The 15897-nt window shown below is 32.0% G+C and overlaps 1 protein-coding gene across 4 annotated transcripts in view; it reads right to left on the minus strand.

Annotated features, from left to right (window-relative positions):
• LOC127700726 (fibrocystin-L-like) overlaps positions 1 to 14359 on the minus strand; it is a 71307-nt gene extending 56948 nt beyond the window's left edge. For all 4 annotated transcript variants that reach the window (XM_052204339.1, XM_052204338.1, XM_052204337.1 and 1 more), the window contains exons 1-4: positions 14261 to 14359; positions 7336 to 7410; positions 6774 to 6915; positions 5674 to 5776 (exon numbers count right to left, since the gene is read on the minus strand). In XM_052204339.1, coding sequence (XP_052060299.1) covers positions 5674 to 5776; positions 6774 to 6915; positions 7336 to 7410; positions 14261 to 14333 — 393 coding nt within the window. In that variant the 5' untranslated portion in view covers positions 14334 to 14359. The remainder of the gene's footprint in view (positions 1 to 5673; positions 5777 to 6773; positions 6916 to 7335; positions 7411 to 14260) is intronic.
• Positions 14360 to 15897: the final 1538 nt, after the last annotated feature.

Consider the following 15897-nt stretch of genomic DNA (forward strand, 5'->3'; position numbering starts at 1 on the left):
AGAAATACGTCATTACTATTTGTTTGTCCTTGTTAAATAAATATGTTGATTTCAGTTAGCTGTTATGGGAGATGCAAGAACAGTAATAAGTGTAACTAGCACTAGCCAGGGGCTTGTGTTTTGTGCGGTTCAGTAGAACTAGCGGAGCGTCTTTTTACCACAGAACACCACAGAATACCACAGAACACCCAAAATTTACCACAGAACTACACAAAATACAATAAAACTACTAAAATATACCACAGAACATTGAATTACTTTACAAAATGCAAAACTAATAATTCAGAATTATTTATATTATTTTTATAATTCGGGCTACACAAATGACAGGACGATTGACCGGATGAGATATAAATTTCTTTAATGATCAAAACTTTTTTGGTTATTAGGTTATTAGGTAGATTTTTTTTATATTTCGAGACCTTTGAAATACTAAACTATATTTCATAAAAAATTTTTAAAAACAATTTATTGTAAAAAAAAAGTTTTTCTATAAAAAAAATGATTTTCTATAAATAAATGTTTTTCTATAAAAAAAAAGTTATGATGAATTTTCCTGGCGCCAATTACACTTTTACGATTAAGATTGTTCTCCCAATTCTGTTAATAAATTTTAAAATAATCAACTATTTACAAAATTGTCAATTGATTGAATTCTAGTTGCCATCTTATTATGCAAGGTTTAATTCAATTAAATGGTTTATTCCTCCTAAAATCTTGTATGTCATTTGTAAGAAATCCATATAGGAATAGAAGGAATAGTTGAATAAACAAGGGATTCATCAGATTAGATTGTCAAAACATAATGCTAATTAACTTCAGGTAAATATCTATAAAACCTAACGAGTTAGTTTTCATCAATGTACAGTTTGAAAATATTAAAAAAGTTCTAACAAAAGGCTTTGGCACAGCTACTTATCATATAGACATCTGTAAATAAAAACACTAATTTCTGTTTATCATCAAAAGACATAAAATCACTATTAAAATGTGTTGCTTCATCAAATTATTTTTTTCTAAAATCGTCATATAAAGGACACGATAAAATAACATGAGCTTCATCTTCTAAAATATCCTTACAACTATCACAGACTCGCTCCTCTAAAAGTAATTTTTCAAATCTCCCTGTTTCGGTTCTTAGTGGTGCTACACAACATCGAATTTTGACAAAAGAACTCCTTTGTGAAAATGACATTGGAATTGCACAATAAGTTTCCGTTTCAAAACTGTTCTTAAATAAATTATATTTTCGAAGTTTGTTACCACCTTTACCAGATAAAGCTTTCTCTGGCTGTAAATTGCATTGCCACTGTTCAACATATTTACTAAATATTTTATATATAATAGTATTGACAACTGAAGTACTATGAACGTATACTGCATTACACTCAGAAAATGTTTTCGTTACATAAAAATTCCAATTTTTTATACACTTGTGTTTTTTACTCATAATGTCTGTCCATATGAAAACTTTTCTGTTTAACCGATTATTAAACTCATATTGTTCAAACCGCACCATAGTCGAATTAAGCATTGCCATTAATTTTGAAAGATTGGAATAGAAGGAATATTTATTTTCAAAATGAAGGAATAGCAGGAAGACACCCAATTAAATGTATTTGATGTCTCATGAGGTGTGAAAACTAAATGACATGTTAATTGGCTTGATGAATTGGTGATTACGACGAGTGTCAAAATTAGATAATCTAATTAAATTTTGGTTCTTTTAATGTGCCAGTGAACTCGCTCAGATCATCATTTTGGACTCAAAATATAGAATCTATATAGTAATGCTTCATATGCTAGTTTTTAATTATTTAGATGCAGTTAAACTATTTCTAAATGCATACAAAATTATTTAAAAATCTGAAATATTGTCCTATGACTTTTATTTCATCTCAAGTAAAGTATGTGTATACAATGTTTCATCTGAATTGCCGACAGTATTTGGTTTTGAACTGCATCAAGTGTATCAAGAATCTATTCAGTGTTTCAAAAGCCAAACTAATGTACTAGTTTGTGATGTCCATCTGAGTTGCCACTAGTGTTGTCAGAGAACGTTTTCCATGGACTATTATTCAATATTTAATAATATACTTGTATTTATTCATATTGTAACAACTCTTTACATAAAATTAAACAAAAATGACAACTACAACGATAAATACCCCAGAATTACAATTGTTTTAATACCGGTAGGTGTTTTTGGTATAGACCCAGTAATAGGCCAATTCAGTTTGGGGCGTAGCGATAGTGAGTGGACCCTAAATAGAAAAATTAAATTTATTTGAATAATAAATGTCAAATTATAAAAAGAATTAACAATAACAATAATATAATTTCTGAAGTATTTATAATTTTGGTGTTTGGTGGTATATTTTTGGTTCTGTGGTATTCTGTGGTAAAAAGACGCTCCCGTAGAACTAGAACACAATTCGCACATGTAATTGCGCGATGGGCCTAAAGCTTTTAGCTCAATGTCCATGTCCTTTATAACAATACATACTAATGTGATAATGCGTGTGCTCACCAAAGACGAACTTTGAAGATGAAAAATTATTGCTTTTTGTATTTTTCTTTCCGACAACTTATCAGGAAGCGGAAAATTGAGTATAAATTAAGAGTCAAATACGAAAAAAATAATTCCGTATTTAGTTTTATCAGCGGATAACCCGAATAATTCAGTCCCTCCCCGTATCTACTTGCGATACTCGTTAATGAAGTAATAGTTGATCAGCGGAATATAACGACTAAATTATTCGGGTTAATCAGCGGGAAAATTTCTCGGGGGAGGAGGGGCACTTACTATATACAATTAAGGGCTGCAATAGGTCACAGTTTTCCAGCTTTAAAATATGTGAATACTTCAACTTCATTACTCGTCAAAATCCATACTCCTTCTTCCAAATACTGCCCACATTCAACATGATGAATATTCTGGCAAGTTGCGCATGATTAAAAACAGGTTAAAAACAGGATAAAAACAAATTGTTCTGTTGATTTAGTTTGTGGTTTTGGTGACTTGAGACTTGAATATCTCAAGAGACTTTGCTGTGGCGGTATCTGGTGGCAGTTTGTTCTAATCCTTGACGGTGTTTATGAAGAAGGACCATTATCTACAGTCTTTGGTGGCTGGCTGTAATAGGTAAGTATGTTGTCCTTTCCGGTTTGAGCTTCTTGTTGGTTTTTGTAGATATTTATTCTTGTCTATGGCTACAAGGTCGTTTGTTATTTTGTAACACATGATGAGTCGTGCTTCTTTTCGTCTTGTTTGTAAGCTTTTCCATCCTAATTCATTTATCATGTTGCTGACACTTGATCTATTTCTTTGTCTGCTGGTTACATATCGTGCAGCTCTTCTTTGTACCTTTTCAATTTTATCTATGTGGTTTTGCTGGTACGGGTCCCATACTGTCGTGGCGTATTCCATTTGCGGTCTTACTAATATTTTATAGGCATGCTCTTTGATGGATTTTGAGCTAATGTGGAGGTTTCGATGTAGGAAACCAAGGCTTCGGCTGGCTTTTCCTGTGATGTTGTTTATATGTTCTCCCCAATCTAGATCATTTGCGATGGTGCAGCCTAGGTATTTAGTTGATGTTTCATGCACCAGAGTATGGCCGTGGAGTTTATAGTCCCACTTGGTTGGCTTTTTCTTTTTTGTAACTGTGAGGACACTACATTTTTCAGGATGGAACTCCATTTTCCAGAGTTCTTCCATTTTTGCCAGTTTGTCCAGGTCTTCTTGGAGTTTATGGCAGTCGCTGTCTGATGAAATTGTCAAATAGACCACTGGACATCTAATAACGAAGACTGGTTTGCATGTGAATAGTGTGATGTGCGCAATTAATACAACAAAGAATATAGCTCCGGTGGTTAAAAGGTAGGGAAAACTATCAAAAATATATGATAAGGTCAACTTGATAAAGTTCCCATTACTTGTTATATGAAATGCCCTGTGATTCTTTAACAGACGAAAGTCTCGCCGTAGGTAAACATTACATAAGGAACCTGAACCTCAGATCTGAGCTCCGAGCAAAGGTGATATTTTCTCGATTTCACGAAACCCAACCAATATGGGAAAAGGTAACATTTTTACCTACGCAATATATGAAAAGGTCATGATACATTTTTAAAATCTAAATTATATGAAAAGGGTTGGGTAACAGAACCCCAGCGGCACCCCTATCATTTAATTATTGAACCCCCTCCACGAGGAAATCTTCTTCGAAATTTTGGAAACTAGCTAAATAGACGGTAATTATCAGATATACAAAACAAAAAGAACAAAGCAATCTTAAAGTTATGTTCACTTTCGATACAGTAAAATATTAGTTTTGCTAGCATCGTATCTCGCCGAGTGGTCTTAGTAGTCGCATTACTGTATCACTGGCCTGTCAACACTGAGGTTGTGGGTTCCGCGAATCCTGCACGTGGCAGGTGCGCTCGACTTCAATCTTAATTGACAAGGAGTGTTAATTTTCCTACCGAAGGTCGGTGGTCACAGTCTCTCCGTGCACTCCGGCTTCTTCCGCCAATAAACACTTACCGCCACGAAATTGCACAAAAGTGCTGAAAGTGGCGTTAAACATCAATCGATCATTCAATGTATCAGTATCTGCATTTTACACATTGCAGGATCCGATACCGGATATATGTGCACTGAATGGAGAGCGGCTCGTTGGTTAGTCCAACTATTGGAGGGTAGCCGTGAAACTCTCAACTGTCTTTTTGGCATGCGATGTTCTCTTCCAGATGGTTCCAATGCACTATTGTTTTCGGAAAAAAATGAGTTCTTTTTGTCTGTTTCGCAATCTATCAATTTGAATGACCTGCATTTTCGGTTTTTTTTTGTTTTGTTTTGTTTTTTTGTCTTTCATATGTTTCTGGTCTTGCTTATTCCAGTTTGTCACCATTATCATAAGAGTTGAAATTAGGCTTCTAGAGATTGATACAATATACTCTTTCTGCTTATTTTACTGCATAGAAAAATATTGCTACCAGTCCATTTGATAATACGATGAGCCCGGTTGGGCGCTAAAACATGTTTCACTGAAACCCGGCAATTCTGTATGTGCCTTTCCCATGTCAGGAGCTTGTAATTCAGTGGCTGCCGATGTTCATTTCAGTCATATTTGTTTTCCGTAAATTGTATTGTATAAATTTGGTCGTTAGTTTTCTCGTTTGAATTATTTCACATCTTTATTGTCGGGGCCAGTCTTAGTTTTCAAAGCTCTCATTGTTGAAGGGCATACGGTGACCTATGATTACTTTTATCTTCGTCATTTGAACTCTGATGGATAATTGTATCATTGGCAATCATACCACATCCTCTCTGATGGATAGTTGTTTCATTGGCAATCATATCACATCCTCTTATTTTATTTTAAAAATTTATCCATTGGCTCCAAAAACGCGCAAACTTTGGACTTAACATTATGAAGCTAAAGATGAATAAATTCTTGAGAAGCTGTATGACAAAAAGGACAGTAGTCAAATCATCTAAGGCAAACTCTTCTTGATGAATTTGGAACCCGCTTTAATAGTTTCATGGCTTACTGATCATAATTTCTTTCAGAATCCGAACAGAAAAAAAATGATATGCATATTATAGTAATAAATCAGATATGTCAGTAGCGGAGCACTGAATACTGTGTGAATAATTAAACTTACCACGAAAGTACATTTTGTGTCATCTGCACTACAGTGGTTAGCATCCGGGACATCTACACCATCTACACTGACCCTGATGGTATATTCACCATCTGGCATAGGTCTAAAAGCAGACATATTTATGCTTTATTTCAATGCAAGGTAAAAATATATAACTTGAACTTTTGAGTTTTTGATTTTGATCTTGACGACAAATGATTATATGAATATTTAATATCATTAAAATTGAAATTTATTGAGCAACCACCTTTACGTTTTAAAGAAACATCTATTGTTGGCATTTACTATGATACCGAAAATATAACATTTCTATTGTGTAACGTGATCTATGCTTGCGGATTATAGGATTTATTAGAGGTAGGATTAGCCAGAGACAAGTTTCAAGATACAAAATATTTTACTGAGCCAATTATAGCGCTCACTGCTGATCATATCAATGACTTAAAATAAATACATTAAACACAATTAAAATCTGTTATTAACAAGGATTAGTTAGAATGAAATGACAAAATAATTAATCCTGTGTTATATGTGTCTGGATTAACCAAAGATTTTTATAATTAAAATCCTTGGATTAGCAATAATCGAATAGACTTGCGACAAGGGAAGTTAAGGACTAGAACTTTTAAGGAAAGTGAAAATATGCAATATATGCAAAAAGGCTAAGTGTATCTGACAGAGTACCATTATACTTCAAATGGGGAACCAGAATATAGTGGGTCTCATTGGGGTGTAAGCGTGATGCGGGATTTGCCGATATTTTGTAAGCGTGACACGTGAAAGTCAAATTATTTTGCGTGAAAACGGGAAACGAAGTCGGGCGGGACACGTGAAATTACAAGCGCTATTATTACAATGATAAGCGGGATACGGGATTCTGACAAAACAATAGGCGGGATCCGGGATCAATGAGACCCCTAATATAACGTTCTTGTGTATTTTTATGCAGTCTTAAAAGCAATGGCTCTCCTCCGTATACGGAATTCGTTGATGTGAGAGGAAAAAATACCAATTTGACTTCTATATTAAAAGTACTGTTTTTGGCTAGCCTTTTAGACGAACTGTTTACCTCACACATTTCTAATAAAATTTGTAAATACCTTGTGTAGCACGTGGCCTGAGATGGCGTGCAACCATCCACATGTATATCGCATTCAAATTCATGTGTCCCTTGGATCAGCTTAACTTTATTACCAAGATTTTCATTTCCTGCTCCAAAGTTAAACTGGGTATTTGCAAACCCTGAAGTAAAATCAAAATAAAAAATATAATTAAAATATTCTCATTAGAACAGTATGGACAATTGCGTTTGATTCATTTGTGTAGACTTTAAAATTAAACCTGTATAATTTTGTTTAATTTAATTTCTTTTCAAGCGATCTATTCAACTGTAATCAAACATTATTTAATTCATTTTTTATCGAGTTTGTATTTAAAAAAACAATAGTGATTGATATAATGTAAACAATTGGATCAAGAGACGTGGGGTATTCGTCAATGAGACACAAACCAAAAAAACCACCTAAATGTCACCACACCGTATAAAACAATAGACACATTTCTGTGCAATATGTAAATGCACCTAGTTAGATAAGTGCTGAATAAAGTTAATAAAGACGACCAAAGATTTATCACCCGATTTCTTAAAGGAGAAAAACCTACCGGCTCCTGATATAGTTATCCTAGTGCCTCCATTTTTACTTCCGTATTTTGGCGAAACTCCAGTTATAGTTGTAGCTGAAAAAAAGCAATGTGAAATGATGTATAAATAACTGCTGTATTATGAGGCAATTTAAATGTGGGGGTTTTCAGTTGAAAGCTATCACTCCCAATTAAAATAATTTTGCATAATAACAGAAGACATAGGATTCCGGTCATAGTCAGAATATTAGAGTTTTGTTGTTATACTATAATAACGTATACAGTTAAACTCTTAATCAGACCTTATTTGTAATATTTTTGTTTTGGACATTTTTTTTAATATTCATTAGCGGAATGATGCATAAAATGTAATGCGCTCTTATCAAACTGAAGTATGAAATATTATAGGGGAATGCACCCTCTATACAATATTATGAGATAACTTCTAGACCGATAAAGGTGTCGACAGGGTTGAGTCTAGAAGCATGGGTATTAAATGCATTTATAGGTTTCTGTTTGTGCTCTGAAGTGCTGCATGTATTTGATAATACAATGAACAAATTTAACGTTTAAAAATAACGAAGAAATTGGAACAATGGATTTAAACAGACAAACAAAATACAAAACATCTTTTATTTAAGATTTTTTTTTAAAGAAAAACAATAAACAAAAACATACGCACACACAATACAGAATAAGAAAAGATTAAGAATCAACCGAATTTATACGTCACGAGTGGGATCAAAGAAGTACGAATGCCCAGCAAAACACATTGAATAGACATTAAAGTTGGAAAAACATATTCAAGGACAAAGTAGATATATATTGATAATTTATCTAATAAAAACATACAAATTATACTTTATATTAGTTAATATTTAAATTATCTAACTAATAATCAAAATAAAAATAGCTGATATATAAACACGTAAAACTGACGCGAGTTCGTGACCGTTGTTTCTTTTATATTCAGACTATTTTACATAAATATCTGTATCAATTTAATAGTTTTGTAATAGTTCCAGAGAATGATTTCCTTCACGTATCATTTAACTCGGGCTACAATATAATAGGCCGAGTAAAAGGAGGGATTGATCAGGATGAAAATGCAGGTTTATTTGAACCCATGTTTACATAACATTTGCACTCTTCAAGTTTAATGACTTTATACGTTTAATTTCACACCAGATAATTGAAAATTATTATTTTAAAAATTCAATTTATTGTGAAGGGAATTTGAAAAGGGGCTTTTGGAACTTCAATTTGTTTATAGTACGGAGAAAGCGTTACTAATTTCAACCACAGTTTATAGCATGAATGATAAGATTTATTTTTAAAGTGTAAGACTCTGGATAAGTACAAGAACACTCATGAGCATCTTTAATTAGATTAGCAAGTACGTATATTCCCTGAGCTTATTTTTACATACAATTGATTTGCTCATTGTTATATTAAAAATTGCACTCGATGATAGCTACCTGGTATCAATGCGGAAAAAATTGTCTTAAATATAAAGTTATATTTGGAAAAAATAATTGAAATCAGTTACTTAATACGTAAGACCGTAATTTTGATAATATGACCATCAAAGAGAAATATTAATACTTTAAAGAAATAATCATTATAAAATATTTGGACCAGGGTATGAGAGACCAACAGTTAAGTGAAAGTTAGTTCCCTGATAACACCAATTTGTTTTCTAACGTACTGCCAATAGACATATTGCAACCGAATGCTACGCTATACCTGGGAACAGTATATCTAATATATATGTTCCTGGCTATACATATAAATCATATAACTTGTGTTATTCAACAGTTATTAAAAGTAACATTATTAAATATGATATACTAACGATTGTATCATAACTATATTATTAAATCCCCATGTTAAACAAAATAGATTTATTGATAATATATATGTCTTTTTTGTGTCTATTAACTATTATTTATTCTTGTAATATGCCATTGAATTATCAGACGTAACATGACCAAAATAAAAATCAAATTGACCGGTGAAAACTCATTTATTTTATAAAATTAGCAATTTACGTCATAAAATTAAACTTAGTGGAATTACATAATTATAACTAGAAAATTCTTAAAAGGAAGAGAAATTGTTGTTTACTGAACGTCCAGTGGCAAGTATTACATGTATATTCAAAACGAGAAAGAGAATCGACAAGTAAAACTGAGACAGAAATGGTAAAAGACAGAATTATAAGGCTCACAGTTATACGTAAAATAAATATATAACAAGTATCCTTTTTGAAATATTTTGAATTTGTATGCAATAGGAACATGGAGTTTTAGATAAGTCCGACTTCACAAAAATGTTGAATTTTAAAATATGTTTAAAATGGTTTACTATTGGCATGCACAGATACAAGTTTCTGATTCAGTAATGATAACTAGGGTTAATTATATAGGACATCATGTATTTCTATACAAACCATTGATGTTTAGGGGAACATTTATTGACCTTACCATTTTGATAGGACACGGTCGGTATTCTGTTTCCGAGGGTAAACACAGTTATATTACAAACTTAACTTATACCAATGTCTTATTGTGTTTTACCATGTTTAACAATTATAATCTGTTAAATCGATAAGGCTAGATAAACAATTTTGTATTGCACGGTATATAGAGACATTGATCCCCTACATTTTAAATTTTTATAGTATACAACACATCTTTGTTCTTTACAGAGTTGAACTTCTATAAACTTTTAACATTGTTTACTGTGTAAAATGCAAACTAATGAAAACTATTACGACTATAAAGGCTATATTAAAGATTCTTGCAGTTTTTAATAACTTGATTTTTAAGGATTTTTACAGTTTGTCATTAAATTGAAGTTTGATGTGATCAATTGACTTTGGTCTTACCTAATTACCTTATTTCAGAAGAAGCAAGACATGTAACCAATTTAAGTTCGAAACTTATAAATTCTTTAAATCTCGACTGAAACCATATCGCATTTATATGTCTATCTTCAACACTGCGTGAAAAGTTAAAAGTTGAGTATCTATGAGATGTGGACTATTGGGAACAGATTGCTTGAGAATGGTGAAATAGACAAGAAAATAGTTTACTATTAATGCCATTGCTTATATATCAGATGGAATAGTTAACATAAACATTTAGCAACAAAACGACACGTTAAATATCAAGGACATTTTAAAGCTCTCTGACTTATACAGACACTTTTGTGCTCTGAAGTGCTGCTTGTATTTGATAATACATTGAACGACAAAGCATTTAAAAATAACGAAGAACAAAACAAAGTGAACATTTGTGTATTTTTATAGTGAGGTTGCAGTCTCATTGACGTTTACTTCACATTGTTTATCCAAAGTCTAATCACACCGAACTTTTATCGGAGAATACACTTTCAATGCTATTTTAAAACGCCGTGTAGGCATGTTTGTGGTTTAAAATTAATTTTCGTGTTCAACCTTATTTTTTGTCATGTTTTTTTATAAAAGTGTTGATGATGCCATGAACTGGTTTTATTTTGTTATGGTTATAAAATCTTGATGCAAGCAAATGATATATTTTATAGGATGATATCATGAATTAATATATTTATTGATTACTTCTGTACTTATACGGTACTCTTATATATTCGAATCTTAGAAGGCATAGTCAGGGAAAATCGATAGATACACAAGAGAACAGCTCACCAGCCGATGCTGACCCTGCGAGACCCTCATGGGTAGTTGAGGACGTTAATCACCCAGGTTGCAGAAGCCGATGCTAAGGGCCGTCTGTATCTTGTTGGAGAGTGTGACCTCCTTTTTGTTGGAGACGTCCTGGCAATAGTCATGATGAAGAACGACAATTTAAAACCGTTGTTTTTTTATGTATTGGCCATGTTCTGGTATTGGATGTTTCCTCATATTAAGGGTCCTATTATTTTCTTTTCCGTTTTAAAATTATACAAATGTAGTATACTTGGTGATTGTGAACGAAACAAGTCACCATATGCACTTAACCGATTGGTTTGTTTTCCTTGCACGATATTGGTGTTCTAACATAAGTAACAGGATGAAGAATCGCTTAATTAAAGAAAATCAAAATAACTACGTTTATAAAAGTTTTATAGGGAAAAAGGCATAAAAAAAATACAGAACTCCAAGGCAAATTCAAATATTTCTAAGTTGTTAAAGGGGTAATTTTCAAGAGTTTGTGATACAGCAGACGGATAGACGCTATACTACAGAAGAGACGAGCGTAAACGTGCATTTGACCATTTGTGGATGTTATTTTGTTTACCATAAGCCACGTAATGGTATCATTTTAAAATCTTATGTCATAAATTATTTTCATGCTTTAAGATCAAACAAGTATAAAGGTATTCGTGCATATTATACAATCGTTACTTATATGTTAATATATAAAGACTCGTATCAGGCCTGTTAATAGGATCATTAGATATTTAGTTCAATAGACACTTAATAATTAATTAACAAAATATAATGAAAGTTTTAGAATATCACACTTATTCTTAAACAATTGCATGTATATTAATACACGTTCTGGGTCATATACATATCAGCTTCGTTGATCCTGATCTGTCTTTAGAATATCGTGATCGCAAGACAAAATATTATAGGTTATGTTGACAGGATAGACCTACTCTAAGTCATCTTTGTATCAAGATATGCATAATATTTTTCTAAAGATTTAATTTTAAACAATAGTTATAAATTTTAGTTGTCACAGACTATAGAATCACAACTTAATTATCGCAAGGTCATTTAATGGCTAACTCCGTCAGCATAAGGTTTAAAAACGGTTACGGAGAGCTCGAGCTTGAGCGTTCACTTACCTTCTACGGAGACTTATCGTAATTTTTACAAATATTCAAATCGGATTAAATTTTTTAATTTTTCAAGTGAATAATACGAAACTTCGATTGAAAATGTTTCTTCGAGATTTAATGCGTTAGTTTAAGATAAACAGTCAGCGTGTATTCTTATATATGCAGCTCAATGTCTTTAACAGAAATTTTATTCTTTTACGAATAGACTAATTGGATAGTCTTTAACTCGATCAGAATGAGAGAAAAAACATACATAGGTACATGAAATGTATGGCTTATGCTTTAAATTAACCAAGCTTATTTTAATGCATATCCTGAGTGTTCAGTGCTTCGATGCTGACATGATTTATAAAATACCTTTCTTAAATTCGCAGTTATTGAAGCTAGAGACTATTGAGAAACTAATGTTCGAATTACCAACGGAAAAGTTGACCTTAGATGGAATTGACATTCTTTTTTAGGTTCCGTTTGGTCATTAGCTACGCACGTATTAAATTGTTCATACATGCTTGGGTTTTAAAATGTTCATACATGCTTGGGTTTTAAAATTGTGGGTTTGAGTCTTACTGCAGAAGGTCACCCAGAGAAGAGCTTTGGACGTATTGATACAACATTAATTATGATTTCAGTGTTATTTTCATTTTTAATTTCATTAGCATAAAAGTAGGGTTGAGATCTCACAAAACATATTTAACCCCGCCTGTCCCAAGTCAGGGACCTCTAGCATTTGTAAATCTTGTGTGTTTCTTTTTTATTTTGGTTCTTTTGTAGTTCGGAATTTAGTGTGGCGTCCATTTCGCTGATCTAGTATACATTATTGTTTAGGGGCCCGCTGCGTTGAAGACCCATTGGTGGCATTGGGTTGTTTTCTGCTCTTTGTTCAGGTTGTTGTCTCTTTAACACATTCTCCGTTTCCATTCTCTATTCTACTCTCACGAAAAACTTAGATGTATGAATGCATCTGCATCGTATACAAACTATTGAAGACCGACATATAACAGCAAACCCCCACGAACATTGTTTTCTCTTTTCGTAAGTTGTTTAACTATACCGGGTAGACATTCTTATAGTAGCGGTTTTTACCAATGTAACGCTATCTTAAGAAATAAAGCAATTATCGGGCAACCTCGAACAACTTCGACTACCATGACAGTGCCTATAGAAGTTTCACTAAAAAGAGATCTGTCTATGATGAATTAGCAAACACATATATTCAAATTTATATTTATAAATCAAAAGACTTCAAAATATCTAAATCCTAAATGGACGTTGTGCATATAAAAGACGAATTCTGAATAAAGTCAATCATAAAAAAAGAAGAAGTATAAAAAAAAATAGAGATCCACTTATTATTTCAAGAAATATTGCGTTTTTTTAAATATGACCAAGTTCGATTTTTAATGCGATATTTTAATGTCTATTACCGGTGACGAACAGAAAACACCGACAGGTTTCAAAGGCAATGTTGTTTTTTTCTCAGTAGCTTTAGCAATATTTTCCTGTTCATCAAGCATAATTTAATGGTTTAAACTGAGAAGTCCAATTACTTATTAACAAATGGATATCAAAATATGAGCTACAGAATAATTTAAAAGGCATGGATGAAATTTCTTTTTTCCAGCTTGAAACATTAACAAATGGATATCAAAATATGAGCTACAGAATAATTTAAAAGGCATGGATGAAATTTCTTTTTTTCCAGCTTGAAACATTTTCCTGAAATTTCTTTTTTTCCAGCTTAAAACATTTTCCTAAGCTATGAATTATGTGTTTATTGTTTGATAATTCTGACCACATACCTTATCTTTATATACTATTTGGAATTGATTACAGACGGAGTTAACACTAAATTATTTTTATTTTTGTTTTAGTTTTAAAAATTCGTAAAAACGATTAGTTGGTATAACTGAAAACAGAAAAACACGTTTCCTGAATTAAGATGCATAAAATCTTTTTTTCCTCTCTACATTTTTAAAAATATGTAACAAAAAATAAGTTGAAATTAACGCGTAATGAGTTGTAGGTTAAACCATGTCTATTTGCAACATTATCTTTTATGCATCTATTTTATGCTTTCTAAAGTTTTAATATACAATCCAATAAATTATAGCCTTACCTCCATGCGAAAACTCCACCAAGTTAGATGCCCATAAAACAATACCGATTAATTTTAACAGACTTTTCTTCATAACGATATTTTGTAAAATGTGACGAATTTTAATTTAAATCACCCTTATATAGTCTATAACCACTGACGTAAGTACTATACAAAAGGTTTACATTGATTTTAAGGCCATTGCTTGACCGAAGGGCTCATGCACTGTATACTTATTTTTAATAAGATATTATTTTTGTATACATTTTTGTAATTGGTTTTAAATGACCACTTTCATTAAAGGTATTATAACAACCGTAAGTGCTGATGTATCGACTAAGTACTGACTAAACTACTTAGCTATATTAATAATTCCCATTGGAGCGAAAATACTCATTAGGTTATCTTTGTAAAATGTTATTGCAGAATTCTTTGAATTGCAATGATAAAATTTATCAGAAAAAATCATAGATTCTGTTTCCCATTTTGTCTATTTATTAAAATTATCATTTATCTTCATAATAAAATATTCAAACTCATTAGAGCTAAATGTCACCATTTAGAACGTGAGACATCCATTTTTTTTTAGATACAATAAAGACAATCCTGATTGAAGATTTCAATAAAATATTGGATTCTCAGAAATTCTAACTTATTGTCAAAATTCCAGAATAACTTGTATTATGAATAGAACGACATCATTCATTATAACAGCATTTATTTGTTATCCTATTGCTTTTGAAACATATTGCATTAAAGTTGAAAAAAATATAAATAATAAGAACAAGCCATCTTATGTACTGGCGGTAACAACTATACCATACTACCCCCAATCTTAGCAATTAGGAGGAGCGGACACAGAAAAAGGACACCGCCTGCATTTTCGTTAAACTTACTTATTTGACTCGAAGAAACAAACAAGAACATTTGTAAGAAAATTTACTTTTATTTTTTCAATCATGCAAAGTTGGCTGTATATTATGATGACTGTTCTGTTGTTTTTGGTGTATACGATACAAAGGAGATCTCGCGTAGATTTTTAGGGCATACGATACAGAGGAAATCTCAAGTCGATTTTAAGGGCATACGATACAGAGGAGATCTCACGTAGATTTAAAGGACATATGATACAGAAGAGATGTCACGTAGATTTAAAGGACATATGATACAGAGTATATCTCAATTAGATTTTTAGGGCATACGATACAGATGAGATCTCACGTCGATTTTTTAGGGCATACGATACAGATTTGATCTCACGTAGTTTTTTAGGGCATACGATACAGATAAGATCTCACGTAGATTTTAGGGCATACGATACAGAAGAGATCTCACGTAGATTTTTAGGGCATACGATACAGAAGAGATCTCATGTAGATTTTAGGGCATGCGATACAGAGAAAATCTCACGTAGATTTTCAGGGCATACGATACAGAAGATGTCTCAAGTAGATTTTTAGGGCATACGATACAGAAGAGATCTCATATAGCTTTTTTTTCTCAAAAATTGTGACACAAAGTCAATTTTGATATGCATTATCGAAATATGCAAAGGAAAACATCCATTTATAACTTATTTTTGAATAATGACTTGTATGAGGTAAACATTAATTATTATATATCAATATTTTGGAGAAAAGAGCAAAACTTTCAAGAGG

Source organism: Mytilus californianus, unplaced genomic scaffold (genome assembly GCF_021869535.1).
Source record: "Mytilus californianus isolate M0D057914Y unplaced genomic scaffold, xbMytCali1.0.p SCAF_5, whole genome shotgun sequence".
NCBI lineage: Eukaryota > Metazoa > Mollusca > Bivalvia > Mytilida > Mytilidae > Mytilus > Mytilus californianus.